At 43.8% G+C, this 16224-nt stretch overlaps 1 protein-coding gene across 4 annotated transcripts in view; it reads left to right on the plus strand.

Annotated features, from left to right (window-relative positions):
- TMC5 (transmembrane channel like 5) overlaps window positions 1-16224 on the plus strand; it is a 78387-nt gene that overhangs the window by 39816 nt on the left and 22347 nt on the right. For all 4 annotated transcript variants that reach the window (XM_002697978.6, XM_010819332.4, XM_010819336.4 and 1 more), the window contains 5 exons: window positions 204-452; window positions 3000-3151; window positions 7102-7246; window positions 8122-8277; window positions 11585-11736. In XM_002697978.6, coding sequence (XP_002698024.1) covers window positions 204-452; window positions 3000-3151; window positions 7102-7246; window positions 8122-8277; window positions 11585-11736 — 854 coding nt within the window. The remainder of the gene's footprint in view (window positions 1-203; window positions 453-2999; window positions 3152-7101; window positions 7247-8121; window positions 8278-11584; window positions 11737-16224) is intronic.

Consider the following 16224-nt stretch of genomic DNA (forward strand, 5'->3'; position numbering starts at 1 on the left):
CTCTTTGCATCAGGTGGTCAAAGTACTGGAGCGTCAGCATCAGCATCTGTCCTTCCAATGAATATTCAGGGTTGATTTCCTTTAGGATGGACTGGCTTGATGTCCAGGGGACTTAGAAGCGGTGGCCTGTTGCTACTGTCAGGCCTGCTCAGTAGATATTTGTTGAGGGGCCGTCCAGCCATGCGCTTTGTGTCTACTCGCAGGCCTACCGAAGGTTCAAGAACAACCTGTCGGAACTGCTCAATTCCATCAGCCTGTGGCAGAAGACACTCAAGGTCATCGGAGGCAAGTTCGGCACCAGTGTCCTCTCCTATTTCAACTTTCTGAGGTGGCTTTTGAAGTTCAACATCTTCTCGTTCATTGTGACCTTCAGTTTCATCATAATCCCTCAGCTAACTGTGATGGAGAAGAACCACCTCCAATTCACGGGACTGGAATTTCTAACCGGGGCGGTAAGTGCTCCCCCCACACCTGGAGTTCATACTTGGAAACCCAGGACATTCCTGCTCGTGCCCGTCCAGGCCTCTCGTTTGCCTGAGAGTCAACTGATGCGAAAGTAGGTGTTTAAAATGCTTTCTCTTTTTCTCCAAAGTGACACACACACAATTTCGGGAGAATTTCTGTCTCCTGAGGTGACCATGTTAACGGTTTCCGTTGTCCAGAATCCTCTTCTCTGCACACCTTTGGGCATGTTATGCACAGACATACACTTCTTATTTTTTTCCAAACAAAAGATGAATTATTCATATAGACTTCCTGTGACTTGCTTCCTTCCACCATCTTATTGGTGTTCATAGATCTACCTTTTCCTTTTTTTTTTTTAATTTTCTTTCTACAAAATACAGTGCTTCTTTAAAAAAAATTTCCTAGTGTAGAAGAGAACAAATTAAGAAAAAGTCTATTTCACCCTTGCTCTTTTGTCTACCTCTCTAGTTTGGAGTGTATCTTTATCCACCATTTTTCTTCCTATACAGTCATAGATACATAGATACACAAGTCGATAATACTAAAATATTTTTTTAAATAAAAAGAGGGTGAGATAATACAAGTCTTGCTTTGCAACTTTTTTTTGGCTCTACCGTGTATGTTGAGCATGGATATACATTCATGTTATTCTCTTTATTAACAACCACAGTGTATCTACCAAGCTCTCTATTGGAGCACATAGCTCCCACCTTGTGAATTTACTTTCTAGAGGAGGTTTCTGCCACTGAGATTCTATGGATAGACAAGAGCCAAATCTGGCTCACCGCCTGTTTCTACATAGCCTGCAAAATAAGATTGGTTTCCACATTTTTAAATGGTTGGAAAAAAATAAAATAAAAAAATAAAAAGGATAATATTTTTAATTGGAATATAATTGCTTTACAATGTGTTAGTTTCTGCTGTACAATGAAGTGAATCAGTTATATGTATACATATATCCCCTCCCCCGTGGACTTCCCTCTCACCCCCACTGCCATCCTATGCATCTAGGTCATCACGGAGCACTGAGCTGGGCTCCCTGTGCTATACAGCAGTTCCCCACTAGCGGTCTGTTTTATACATTGCAGTGCATACATCTGGAGAAGGCAGTGGCACCCCACTCCAGTACTCTTGCCTGGAAAATCCCATGGATGGAGAAGCCTGGTAGGCTGTAGTCCATGGGGTCGCTAAGAGTCGGACATGACTGAGTGACTTCCTTTTCACTTTTCACTTTCATGCATTGGAGAAGGAAATGGCAACCCACTCCAGTGTTCTTGCCTGGAGAATCCCAGGGATGGGGGAGCCTGGTGGGCTGCAGTCCATGGGGTCGCAGAGAGTCAGACACGACTGAAGCAACGCAGCAACAACAAAGTGTATACATTGGAGAAGGCGATGGCACCCCACTCCAGTACTCTTGCCTGGAAAATCCCATGGACGGAGGAGCCTGGTGGGCTGCAGTCCATGGGGTCGCACAGAGTCGGACACGACTGGTGACTTAGCAGGAGCGGCAGCAGCAGTGTATACTTGTCAATCGTACTCTCCCAATTCATCTCGCCTTCCTCTCCTCTACCCTCATGTCCACATGTCTGTTCTGTATATCTGCCTGTGTATTCTTGCACTGCTAACAAGTTCATCTGTACCATTTTTCTAGATTCCACATATATGCATTAATATACAATATTTGCTCTTCTCTTTCTGACTTACTTCATTCACCCTGTATGACAGACTATATCGATCCACATCTGTACAAATGACCCAATTTTGTTCCGTTTTCTGGCTGAGTAATATTCCATTGTATATATGTACCACATCTTAATCATTCATCTGTTGATGGACATTTGGGTTATTTCCGTATTCTGGTTATTGTAAATAGTGCTGCAATGAACAATGGGGTATATGTATCTTTTTGAATTATGGTTTTCTCAGGGTATATGCCCAGTAGTGGGATTTCTGGGTAATATGGTAGTTCTGTTTTTAGTTTTTTAAGGAAATAAGGGGCCTGTATAAATTAGAGGAACAAATTAGACAGACCCAGAGGAAACAATTAGACAATTGTAGAAGGTAGAACATTGGAATGTACATGTAATTGTTGAATTGTTTCTTCCGGGTCTCTCTAATTTGTTCCTCTGATTTGCACAGGCACCTTATTTCCTATAAATTGAAGTTTAAACCTAAAGACTTGGTTTGTTTCATTTTAAACGTTATACCATAATACTTAATAGATGACAGAGGCACGTAACAGCTAGCTATCCTGCTTTTAGTCACGCTTGGCTTGCTCACTGGGTCCAGGTGGTGATTACTGGGCCCCTCCATTGTAAAGTTGTGCTGCTTTGCAATTCCTTTCCACCTCTAAGAGCCTTGTGATAAGACATCTAGGTTCTCACTGGCCTTGTTTGCCTCTTTCCTGGCAAACAAATGGTCTAAACTGACCAGTGCAGGCTTCTTATATACGGAAAAAGGAAACTCTGCCGCCCATCGTCATTCATTGCTTTCTTGGGAGATCCACCTGACCTGGGATTTATTGTTCTTTTCAGGGTTATTTTACTAACACAGTGATGTACTACGGCTTTTACACCAATTCTACGATCCAGCATGACAACAGCGGGGCCTCCTACAACATGCAGCTGGCCTACATCTTTACAATTGGAGGCTGTTTGGTCGTCTGCTTTTTTAGTTTGCTCTTCAGGTATGGAATGTTTGCATTTTCTGATTCTAAGCTCTTTACAGTTTTAGGAAAAATTTTAGAGACTCAAAAGTTACCGGGAGAATAGTTTCTCCGCAATTTCAACTTTCTACTCCTGTCCAATCCTTTCTTGTCCTAGAACGTAAAGTGTAAGTTTGGACAGAAGAAGAGAAATTTTCATGTGCTTTTAAAGAAATTGGTCGGTCTGAAAATAAGGATGCAATGACTCAGGTAGTTTTGATGAATGGTTGTAAATTGACAGTTGTCAAATGTTCAGTGTTAAACCTGTTCATCTATTAGGTCTTGTAACAAAGTACCACAGACTAGGGGGCTTAATCAACAATTTTTTTTTTTTTTTTCTCAAATTCCGGATGCTAGAAATCCAAGTTCAAGATGTTTCAGCAGGGTTGGTTTCTCCTGACGCTTCTCTCGCCAGCTTGCTGACAGCCACCTTCCCACTCTGTCCTCATATGATCTACCCTCCATGCATATCTGAGTCCTAATATCCCTTCTTATAAGAACACCAGCCATGTTGGATTGGGCCCACTGAAATGATCTCACTTTAATTTAACTACCTCTGTACAGATCCTATCTCAAAACCCAGTCTATTTCTGAGGTACTAGGGGTTGTGTGTATGTTAGTCTCTCGGTCATGTCTGACTCTGACTTTAGCCCTCCAGGCCCCTCTGTCCATGGGATTCTCCAGGCAAGAATACTGGAGTGGGTAGCCATTCCCTTCTCCAGGGGATCATCACAACCCAAGGATCAAACCCAGGTCTCTTGCACTGTAGTCATAGGACTTCAAAATATTAATTTTTAAGGAATACAGTTCAGCCCATAACAACCTCACTGCCAGCATGATAATCCAAAATAAAACAAGATTTTGTTTTGTCCTATCGAACTAGGAAATGTTTCTGTTTCTTAAGCTGTTATTACTTGATGGTGGCAAACTTTACAAAGGTAGTGTCCATTTTGCTCGGAATTTTTTCACATGCCAGGCTTAGTGCTAAGTGCTTCCTGGACCCAATTTCAATGAATCCTAGACATCTCCATGATAATTACAGCTGCCTTTATTGAGTGCTTACTGTGCTAAGGGCTACATTGACTCTTGCTGTGGGCTGAATAATGCTCCCTCTTCAAAGATGTCCATGATCTAATCCCCAGAAACTGTGACTATGGTGCCTTATCTGGCAAAAGGAATTTTCCAGAAGTGATTAAGTTAAATATCTTAAAATGGGCCATTGCAATCACAAGGGTCCTTTAAAGAGGGAAGCAGGAGAGTCAAAGTCAGGGAAAGAGCAGAAGGTGCTATCTTCCGGCTTTGAAGATGAAGGAGCCACAAGCCAGGGAATGCAGGCAGCATCTAGAAGGTGGAAAAGGCAGGGAAACAGATTCTCCTCTAAAGTCTCCAAAAGGAACATGACTCTGCCAATGCCTTGATTGTTGACCCATTTTCTGATTTCTGACCTCTAGTAAGAAATTGAAAAAAGTGGACAAAACCACTAGACCATTCAGGTATGACCTAAATCAAATCCCTTATGACTATACAGTGGAAGTGAGAAATAAATTTAAGGGACTAGATCTGATAGACAGAGTGCCTGATGAACTATGGATGGAGGTTCGTGACATTGTACAGGAGACAGGAATCAAGATCATCACCAAGAAAAAGAAATGCAAAAAAGCAAAATGGCTGTCTGAGGAGGCCTTACAAATAGCTGTGAAAAGAAGGGAAGCGAAAAGCAAAGGAGAAAAGGAAAAATATACCCATTTGAATGCAGAGTTCCAAAGAATAGCAAGGAGAGATAAGAAAGCCTTCCTCAGCAATCAATGCAAAGAAATAGAGGGAAACAATAGAACGGGAAACACTAGAGATCTCTTCAAGAAAATTAGAGATACCAAGAGAACATTTCATGCAAAGATGGGCTCAATAAAGGACAGAAATGGTATGGACCTAACAGAAGCAGAAGATATTAAGAAGAGGTGGCAAGAATACACAGAAGAACTGTACAAAAAAAGATCTTCATGACCCAGATAACCACGATGGTGTGGTCACTCACCTAGAGCCTGACATCCTGGAATGTGAAGTCAAGTGGGCCTTAGGAAGCATTACTATGAACAAAGCTAGTGGAGGTGATGGAATTCCAGTTGAGCTATTTCAAATCCTGAAAGATGACGCTGTGAAAGTGCTGCACTCAATATGCCAGCAAATTTGGAAAACTCAGCAGTGGCCACAGGACTGGAAAAGGTCAGTTTTCATTCCAATCCCAAAGAAAGGCAATGCCAAAGAATGCTCAAACTACCGCACAATTGCACTCATCTCACACGCTAGTAAAGTAATGCTTAAAATTCTTCAAGCCAGGCTTCAGCAATAAGTGAACCATGAACTTCCAGATGTTCAAGCTGGTTTTAGAAAAGGCAGAGGAACCAGAGATCAAATTGCCAACATCCTCTGGATCATGGAAAAAGCAAGAAAGTTCCAGAAAAACATCTATTTCTGCTTTACTGACTATGCCAAAGCCTTTGACTGTGTGGATCACAATAAACTGTGGAAAATTCTTCAAAAGATGGGGGTACCAGACCACCTGACCTGCCTCTTGAGAAATTTGTGTGCAGGTCAGGAAGCAACAGTTAGAACTGGACATGGAACAACAGACTGGTTCCAAATAAGAAAAGGAGTACGTCAAGGCTGTATATTGTCACCCTGCTTATTTAACTTATATGCAGAGTACATCATGAGAAATGCTGTCCTGGAAGAGTAACAAGCTGGAATCAAGATTTCCAGGAGAAATATCAATAACTTCAGATATGTAGATGACACCACCTTTATGGCAGAAAGTGAAGAGGAACTAAAGAGCTTCTTGATGAAAGTGAAAGTGGAGAGTGAAAAAGTTGGCTTGAAGCTCAACATTCAGAAAACTAAGATCATGGCATCTGGTCCCATCACTTCATGGCAGATAGATGGGGAAACAGTGGAAACAGTGGCTGACTTTATTTTTCTGGGCTCCAAAATCACTGCAGATGGTGATTGCAGCCATGAAATTAAAAGACGCTTACTCCTTGGAAGAAAAGTTATGACCAACTTAGACAGTATATTCAAAAGCAGAGATATTATTTTGCCAACAAAGGTCTGTCTAGTCAAGGCTATGGTTTTTCCAGTGGTCATGTATGGATGTCAGAGTTGGACTATAAAGAAAGCTAAGCGCCGAAGAATTGATGGTTTGGAACTGTGGTGTTGGAGAAGACTCTTGAGAGTCCCTTGTACTGCAAGGAAATCCAACCAGTCCATCCTAAAGGAAATCAGTCCTGGGTGTTCATTGGAAGGACTTATGTTGAGGCTGAAACTCCAATACTTTGGCCACCTGATGCAGAGCTGACTCATTGGAAAAGACTCTGATGTTGGGAAAGATTGAGGGCAGGAGGATAATGGGACGACAGAGGATTAGATGGTTGGATGGCATCATGAACTCGATGGACATGGGTTTGGGTGGACTCCGGGAGTTGGTGATGGACAGGGAGGCCTGTCGTGCTGTGGTTCATGGGATCGCAAAGAGTCGGACACGACTGAGGGACTGAACTGAACTGAAGTAAGAATACATGTTGTTTTAAGCCAGTAAGTTTAGGGCAATTTGTTATAGCAGCAAGAGGAAACTAATACAACTCTCATAGTGAACTAGTATTATCCCCATTATACAGATGTGGAAACTGAGGATTAGGACCCTTAAAATGACAAAATCCCCCAGTTGACAATCAAAGATTGCAAAGTCAGATTGCAAAGTCAGATTGCAAAGTCAGTGCTGCTGACTATCATGTTTGCTGTTGCCCTGTTCGAACTTCAGGCTAACTCGTCCATGCTGCCTTTCACCATTAATGATGAAACTGTTCTTTGTTATAATCCCTGCACCCCCAGTGTCTGCCCCAGTAACGCTTGGGTATTTTGGTTTCTGCCTTTCCTAGTATGGCCAGGTATTTCCGGAACAACTTCATTAACCCCCACATTTACTCCAGAGGGATCGCCAAGCTCATTTTTTGCTGGGACTTCACTGTCACTCATGAAAGTGCAGTAAAGCTGAAACAGAAGAATCTGAGCACTGAAATAAGGGTAAGCAGAGCTAGCTTTAAACCCCTTCCCATGGCCAGTCCTCTTTCCTCCTTCAACATGCCTGTAACTTTTCTTAAAGTAATAACGTTTTATTTTTTATTCTCCACGATATTGGCAAAAAAGAAAAAAAAAACACCCTAAAACTATTTTAAATGCCCAGTGCTGGTGATGGTGTAGGGAAATGAACATTTTCACACAATGTGGTGACTTTGTTATTGACATAAGCTTGCTAAAGGGCAGTTTAACAATTTATGACAAGATGTTAAATACTTATTGACCTCACAGTTCTAGGTTTAAAATGTTATCCAGTGGTTTTTGACTCGAGGCAGATTTGCCCCAGAGACACAGACCAATGTCTGGAGGCTTTTTTGATTGTTGCTGCAGAGGAGTGTGTATTACCAGCATCTAGTGGGTAGAGGCTCAACATCCCACGGTGCACAGGACAAGCCCTCAACACAGATTTATCAACTCTGAATGACAATAGAGCTAAGGTTGACAAACCATGATCTATAGAAAAGTATTTAAGAGAAAAAAAGAGCAAGCAGAATTTATAAACTAATGGGCTTTGACAAGAGGGTTGCAGAGGGATCCTCAGCCTTATTCTTCAAGAAGGCCCTATGGCCTCAGTGTATTCTCTCAAGATCATGGTCCCAATCTCTTTCCCTCTGAGATGGAAAAGGTATTCAATGAAGCGATGGGGGGTTCTTGCCCATTAGAGATTTTCCTAGTGGTCTCCTAATCCAAGCTCATGGTGCTTTTTCCCACTCTCTCGCCTGTGGGTTTGTGTCTCTTTGAGAGCACCAAAGCCTAGGGTGGTCATCTTTGCTGACAGTGTAGGGGTTCTGCGAGTGAACTTGACTTCCTTGTGTTTACAGGAGAACCTGTCAGAAATCCTTCAGGAGAACGTCAAGTTAACATTCAATCAGCAGTTTATCCGCTTCTCTGCCCACGTGGCAGCCTGGGTTGTCTCTTCTGGAGTGGCCATCACCTGCTGTGCAGCCGTTTATTACCTGGCTGAGAACAATTTACAGGTAACCAGAGAGGCCAGAGATCCAGGGTCCAGAGCACAGAGAAGCAGGTGAAGGGACAAGATACAGGAGGGGGTGGGTGGGGTCCTGGTCACCACTCAAAACGAAGTCGTGGCCAGCAGCATCGCCACCAGGAGGAAGTTTGTTTAAAAGTGCAAAATCCTGGGTCCCTCTCTTGGTCCATGGACCCATAATCTGCATCATAAAAACATCCCCAGGGGATGTGTGCGCACAGCTCAGGGTGGAGGCTCTGGGCTAGTGGAGAGATGGGAACTTTGGCCCCAGACCTGGGATCAGGTTCTGGTGTCCTCCTTTATCATTATATCCCTAATGCCTTTTTGGCACCAATTAGACACTTAATAAATATTATGAACCAGTGGAATTTGGCTAGTGATTTACTCTTCCCATGGGCTTCCCTGGTGGCTCAGAGGGTAAAGAATCTGCTGGCAACCCAGGAGACTGAGATTTGATCCATGGGTCTGGAAGATCCCCTGGAGAAGGAAATGGCAACCCACTCCAGTATTCTTGCTTGGAGAATCCATGGATAGAGGAGCCTGGCAGGCTACAGTCCATAGGGTTGCAAAGAGTTGGACATGATTGAGTGACTAACACTTTCACTTTAGTCTTCCCAAGCCCCTAATTCCTTATCTATAAATTGGAATGCCTGTTTTGTAGGTGTGTGGTCTGGACTAGAGAAAAGTTATGTGAAGAGTTTACTTAGTACCTGGACTGTGGGTGATAAAGGAATGTTAGCTTTTTTTTTTTTTTTGATATGAACTCTGAGACTAATTAGCTGGTGGGTGGAAAAGTACTGTTTCTCTGTGATTTTCAGTTACTCTTCTGTAAATAGGGCTAATTGTAGCTGATTTTGCAGACCCCTAGAATTGTGGTACAGGTTGGTCTGATTGTGTCTCTTTCTTTATTGTCTTCTCAGTACTCTAAATATAAAACCTATCCTCCATGGCACGATTGATAGATCTTTTGTGATGTGGCCCCTGCCCATATCTTTAGTCTCAATACCCCACAACCTCCTGTATACCACACCGGCAACACTAAATGATGTGCCCCTAGTTCCCTGAACACACCAGGTTTTCCCTTATCTCTAGATGGGAAACACGCAGTTCATTCTACACTGCCACCCCTCCCCTTCATCTGGCAAACTCCTCCTTTTCTCCATGAGTGACACATCCCCCAGGAAATCTTTTCTCACCATCACCTCTCTTACTAGACTGAATTAGGTGCACCTGACTCTGTAGTCTTTCCCTGTGTGCTTGCCACATGCAGCTTTGAAAATGCTTGTTTACACATTTGCTTCTTCAAAAGAATAGCCAGGCACCTGGCCCAACTCCTGATACATAGTAGGTGCTCAACCCAGTGGAGGAGGAGCCAGCAAGAAATGGGTGTGAAATGGTACAAACCTAAGGGTTCCTATTAAGGTTTGCCCTGAAAGATGAAACTGAGTCCCAGTGCTCCAGGGCCTGGCACTGCCTACCTGGGTTGGAAGCTGTGGCAGGGCAGCTGTAAGTATAAAGATGACTTCTGACTTTCTCCTTGACTCTGAAGGTTTTCTTCACACTCACCTGAAGTGAACGAGGTAGTGAAGGAGGAGGAGAAGAATCATTCCCATTGTTTGAACATCTGTGCCAGACGGGATCAACCCTCTGCACAGCTCGAGGAGGCACGTTCATTGGCAGCTACAATTTCACACGAATGGTGCCCCCAGCTGTGTCATTTAGCCACTCTGCAACTGGACCTTTCCTTATTTGAAAGTGAAAGTGGCTCGGTTGTGTCTGACTCTTTGCAACCCCATGGACTATGCAGTCCATGGAATTCTCTAGGCCAGAATATTGGAGTGAGTAGCCTTTCCCTTCTCCAAGGGATCTTCCCAACCCAGGGATTGAATCCAGGTCACCTGCATTGCAGGTGGATTCTTTACCAGCTGAGCCACCAGAGAAGCCAAGAATACTTGAGTGGATAACCTATCCCTTCTCCAGCAGATCTTCCCAACCCAGGAATCGAACTGGGGTCTCCTGCATTGCAGGAGGATTCTTTACCAACTGAGCTACCAGGGAAGCCCCTTATGCGGTCTCACTTAATTCTTACAGTGTCTCTGTGGGTTATATGATAATCTCCCCATCAGGCAGACTAGGAAAGAGGCTCAGAGAAGCTATGCTTATAGTTCCAAAGCTTCAGCTTATAAGCACAGGGAGGTCGCAGCATTTGACCCTAAATTAATCTGGCTCTAACTGCTGCTGCTACTGCTGCTAAGTCGCTTCAGTCGTGCCCGACTCTGTGCGACCCCATAGACGGCAGCCCACCAGGCTTCCCAGTCCCTGGGATTCTCCAGGCAAGAACAGTGGAGTGGGTTGCCATTTCCTTCTCCAATGCATGAAAGTGAAAAGTGAAAAGTGAAAAGTGAGAGTGAAGTCGCTCAGTCATGTCCGACTCTATCGACCCCATGGACTGCAGCCTACCAGGCTCCTCCATCCATGGGATTTTCTAGGCAAAAGTACTGGAGTGGGGTGCCATTGCCCTCTCCGATCTGGCTCCAAAGATACTGTGAAAGTGCAAGTGGTGTTTTCAAAGCTATCCAGAGGTAAATAGAGGCAGAGTCAGGCTTCAGGGTGGGAAATGAGGGAACTTTCAGACATCAGATAAATCCATTAGAATCTCTTACTCCAAGAGGGGCGGCATAGGCTTCACTCCAGACAAATGCCAGGGTGGTGTCCCCACAAAGGCAGGGGCACCCCTCTGACCCTCATAGAAAAGAGCAGCATGGGCTAGCAGAGGCTCCCTTGCCCCTAATTCAGCACCCAAGGACAGGCAAAGCTTGGTGAAATGAACAAGGGCACGCAGGAGAGCGGAGGAGAAATTCCCTTGAGTTGTAGCTTTGGTAACTCAAGCTTTTCATCCAGCAGCCTGGAGCACATTCTCATGTTTCCAAATCTCTTGGTGAGGAAAGTAAAGTCACAGAATGGCTGTTGGGCCATAGGTCCCTGAGTCTGATAGACCTGGGTTCAAATCTGCCAATTCCTAGCTGGGGAACCCTGGGTAAGCATCTTTGCCTCTCTGAGCCTCAGGTTGTCCATCAGTTAAGTCTATGAACACCCATCTATTGGGCTATAGTGGGAATTAAAGCATCATGTGAGTAATTCTTGGCCAAGGGCAAGTGCTTGGTAAGTGGTCCTTTAATAGCTAATCAGAGGAGCTACTTCTGGGGTTTTCCCACCTTGGGGGATCTTCTGAGTCAGGCAGAGAGGGGTCCAGTGTACGGTCAGCAACTTGATTCTCTCCCTCCATCCCCCTGCAGTTCCTGGCGAACCACAGTAACCCTGGGGCAGTGCTTTTACTGCCTTTCGTCGTGTCCTGCATCAACCTGGTCGTGCCTCGCTTCTACTCCATGTTCAGGCTGGTGGAGCGCTACGAGATGCCGAGGCACGAAGTCTATACCCTCCTGATCCGGTAGGTGTGGCTGTCACTTTTCACTCCAGCCTCAATTTTCACAGAGGGAAATGGGATGGAAACTAGAAAGGGTTACACTCAAGTATCACAGTTCTGTTTTCCAGAAAGAATTTCAAGAGTAGATTATGTTTTTATGGTATGAGTTACTAGCCATAAAGTCCAAAGAGCCCCGAAGAAATACAGTAATTGGGTACATCTGCCCTTTGCTTAAAGTAATGGCTTTTCTTTCCCAGATAAACTTTCCCAGTAATGGCTTATCTTTCCCAGATAAGCTTTCCCAGTAATGGCTTATCTTGCTGCCAGCTTGAGGAGCATGGTTCTCAGTTATGAGATGTATGGGTGAGTAGGTTATGCACTGCACAGACGTTCTTGGCTAAGAAGTCACGTGGGAACTGATCATCCAGAGTTCCATGAGTCTGACTGTGAGGCTGAGTACCCACTGAATCAGCCAGGAGGAACAGGTTCATTTCTGTCATTTAACCATCCAAATGGTTGGTTGGAGGGGGAGGTTGAAGTTGAGGGGATGCTTTTGGCAATTCATTGGCTGGGAAAGGATCCCTTTTTGTGATTCCCAGAAAGGCATTGTATGTGCTGGAAGTGACCCCACAGTCTTGATAAAGTATAAAGCTACCCAAATTGTTTTCTTTATTGCTTCTTCCTGGCTAGTACCCTGACCATTTCCTGGTTATGGTGGTGTTTATAGTGATGAGGCTGAACTACCAGATTGACTTTTTTTTACTGATCAATTTCAGAGTCCTTACTTTACCATTGCCTCTGAGATCTGGCTCCTGGTCAGTTCTTCAGTTTTATTTTCTACCTCTTTCCCCTTCCTCAGTGACCCCAGCCCCCAGCCTCACTCGCCTTCTCATTGTTCACAAACTGTATGCCCACCTCAGCACCTTTGCACTGGCCATTCCTTCTTCCTGGAATAGCAAATCTATACTTCTGTTTATGCTTATAGTTTCTTCACACAAATCTTAAGCATTTCTGTTACCCTTAAATTTGTAACAAGCATATTTTAAAACACACACACACACACATATATATGAAAGTTGAAAAAGTTAAGTCACTCAGTCATGTCCGACTCTTTGCAACCCTGTGGAAAGTAGCCTACCAGGCTCCTCCGTCCATGGGATTCTCCAGGCAAGAATACTGGAGTGGGTTGCCATTTCCTTCTCCAGGGGATCTTCCCAACCCAGGGATCGAACCCAGGTCTCCCACGTTGCAGGCAGACGCTTTAACCTCTGAGCCACCAGCGAAGCGTATATATGTATATATATATATATACTTATTATTTTAGATCAGGAGTTAGCAAACAGCAGCCTGCAGGCCCAGCCTGCCTCCCATTTTCATAAATAAAGTCTCACTGGAATGCAACCATGTCCACTGGTGACATATTATCTATGACTCCTTTCCTGCTACAACTGCAGAGTTGGGACACAAACTGTATGGTTTGCCAGGCCAAAAATATTTACTGTCTGGCCCTTCACAGAAAATGTTGAATGACTTCAGGTTAATGTTTAGGGTTATGTGTATATGTATTTGATATATAGGTCCAGAGTTCATCTTTATTTGAAGAGCTATGAAACATAAGGAATAGAAGATGATGTGTGCGTGCTAAGTCACCATATTCATGTCTGATTCTTTGCAACCCTATGGACTGTAGCCCTTCGGGCTTCTCTGTCCATGGGATTCTCCAGGCAAGATTACTGGAGTGGGTTGCCACGCCTTTCCTCAAGGGCATGTAGGAAATGGCACTCCATTCCAGTATACTCTTGCCTGGAAAACTCCATGGATGGAGGAGCCTGGTGGGCTACAGCCCTTAGGGTTGCAGAGTTGGACATGACGGAGCCACTGAGCACACATAGATACAAGTATCATTTTCCTGAAGAAAAAAATTTTAGAAAGCCTTCCTTTCTACCCACACTACACCTCTGGGCGCCTCCTCTCAATGGTTAGAAACAATCAGGGTTTTTTTTTATTGAGATTAAAAAAAAATTTAAACCATTTTCAGTGCACAGTTCAGCAGCACACTGGCGTCTTTGCTCAGTGTCTGTTAAATGTATCCTACTTACAATGTCCTCCTTTTGTGAGAGAAGATAAGACGTTATTTTAGAGTAGATCTTGGGGTGGTCAACTTTTTAACTACTTCCACGTTCCCACATATTTTTTATTTTGCCTTTCGATTTGAATGTGGATTTGCATAGGCCAAGGACTCCATATTCTAACTACCTCTTCTGAGGCCTACAGGTATGGCTTTGAGGGTTTCTGACATCTGGCATCACCAAACAATCACCCCGTTGTTCTTTCCAGACCCTTTGTATCTGCTGTCTCTAAGTTCCAGGCACTTTCAGAACTACCACCACCTCTGAGGCAGTCTTCTCCCAAATTTGTTTTAAATTGGGTTTTCTCCAGTCTTCTTCACTGACCCCTTTTCATATTTTAATCTTTGCGTCCTTTATTTCTGCTTTCTATTTTCCGTAAATTCCTCTATATTTCTGGTCTGTTCATGATGACTTTTTTGTTTCCCACTGCTTTATGGATCTTTTAGCTTTTGACTTTTTTTTTTCTTTCATCATTTCAGTAGAATGTGGATGTAGAGGTGATAGGTTCAGTATGATAGGTAATAGGCTCCAATGCTCAGCGTGTCATTTTGATCTAATCACTTTATTTAATTTGCATTTTTCTGATCCCAAGAGAAATTTACTCTTTTAATATATATTAGCCCTAGGTATTGCTTCACAAAATATTCAAAATCTTCTCTATATGCAGAGAAAATAAGAAAGCTCAAAAATAGGTTTAACCTGGAGTTACACTGCAGTTAATGTATTTAAGTTCTGACACCAGTTCCAACATGTGGGTTTTCCCACACCACCAAGCCATTCTCCAATACACACAGATGGGTGTCCTACAATTTATTTCAACTCTGACACTATGTACCTGAAGGCAGTGTCAGAATCCCACAGGTAAGGCTCAGCCCCACAGGACTGCCCCCACCCTCCCTTCTGGTACCAGTCGCAAATCCACATTGTCACCTGGGCTTCTGACGGACCAACTATAGCTTGGAGGTTCCAGTGACCCCCTGCTCGAGTTTGAGAATTTGCTAGAACAGCTCACGTGACTCAGAGAAACACTTTACTTATGAGATTACTGCTTTATTATAAAAAGCTATAACTCAAGAACAGCCAGGTAGAAGAGATGTGTAGGGCAAAGTCTGTGTATGTAGAGCTTCATTGCCCTTTCTGAGATTTTCAGTCTTCCAAATACCATCCTGTCACCAAGCCAGAAGCTCACCGAACCCGCCTCCTTTTGAGTTTTTGTGGAGGCTTCATCACGTATGCATGACTAGTTAAATGGCCACTGGTTCTGTGTTTTATCTCAGTTGTGTCTGCCTCTTTGCAACCCCATGGACTGTATGTAGCCTGCCAGGCTTCTCTGTCTATGGGGATTCTCCAGACAAGAATACTGGAGTGGGTTGCCCTGCCCTCCAGGGCATCTTCCCAACCCAGGGATCGAACCCAGGTCTCCTGCATTGCAGGCAAATTCTTTACCCATTGAGCCATCAGAGAAGCCCAATAAATTCAATCTCCAGCCCCTCTCTCCTCCCTGGAGTCTGCAATAGGCATGCTGAGTTCAGATCCTCTAAATCACAGGATTGGTTGTCAAGGCAACCAGCCCCTAACCTTAGTAGACCTAGGGGCTTCCCAACAGTTACATTAATATAACAAAAGACAACTTGATAGCTCTCCTCACTTAGGATATTCCAAAGGTTTCAGGAGCTCAGTGCCAGAAAAGGACAAGAAGACCAAATGTATATTTCTTATCATAAATGACAGTATCACTGTACAGTAAGGCATTAATCCAGTAGATACTGAGAGTCTATTATAGGCTAGGCACTGGATAAGAGATTTGGGATCTAGTGTTGAAAAAGGCAAATCCTGTCTCTTCCTTCACTGTGTTGTTTTGTCTAATGGTTGGTTCTCAACCTTTAACCTGCACCAGAATTGCTGGGCCCTATACTAGAGTGTCTGATTCAGAAGATCTGGGAGAGGGCCAGAAAGTTTGCCTTTCTAACAAGATTACAGATGCTACTGCTGGTCTGCGGACCATACTTTGAAAACGACTGGTGTAGTGGTACATGGTTCTTGGCACATCAATGTTGAAGACCTCTTAGAACCAGCAGTTACTGATTTGGGCAAAGTGACTAGGTTTAAGAACTCAGGCTGTTAAATCAGGTGGTCCTTGTTTTCAACCTTTGTCACGCCCCTAAGCAATCCGTGTGATCTTGTGCAAGTTATTTCATCTCTCTGTGCTTCAGTTTCCTCATCAGTAAGACAGGCATAAAATACTATCTACCTGATGGTAGAGCTGGAATGATTAAGAGGGATGATTCGAAAAAGTGTGTAGCATGTTTTCTGTCCCTGGTGGACCTGATGAATAGTATGTATGTGTACTACCATTACAGGGAGAAGTGAAATCAGGTAGTTT

Source organism: Bos taurus, chromosome 25 (assembly GCF_002263795.3).
Source record: "Bos taurus isolate L1 Dominette 01449 registration number 42190680 breed Hereford chromosome 25, ARS-UCD2.0, whole genome shotgun sequence".
In the NCBI taxonomy this organism is placed as follows: Eukaryota; Metazoa; Chordata; class Mammalia; order Artiodactyla; family Bovidae; genus Bos; species Bos taurus.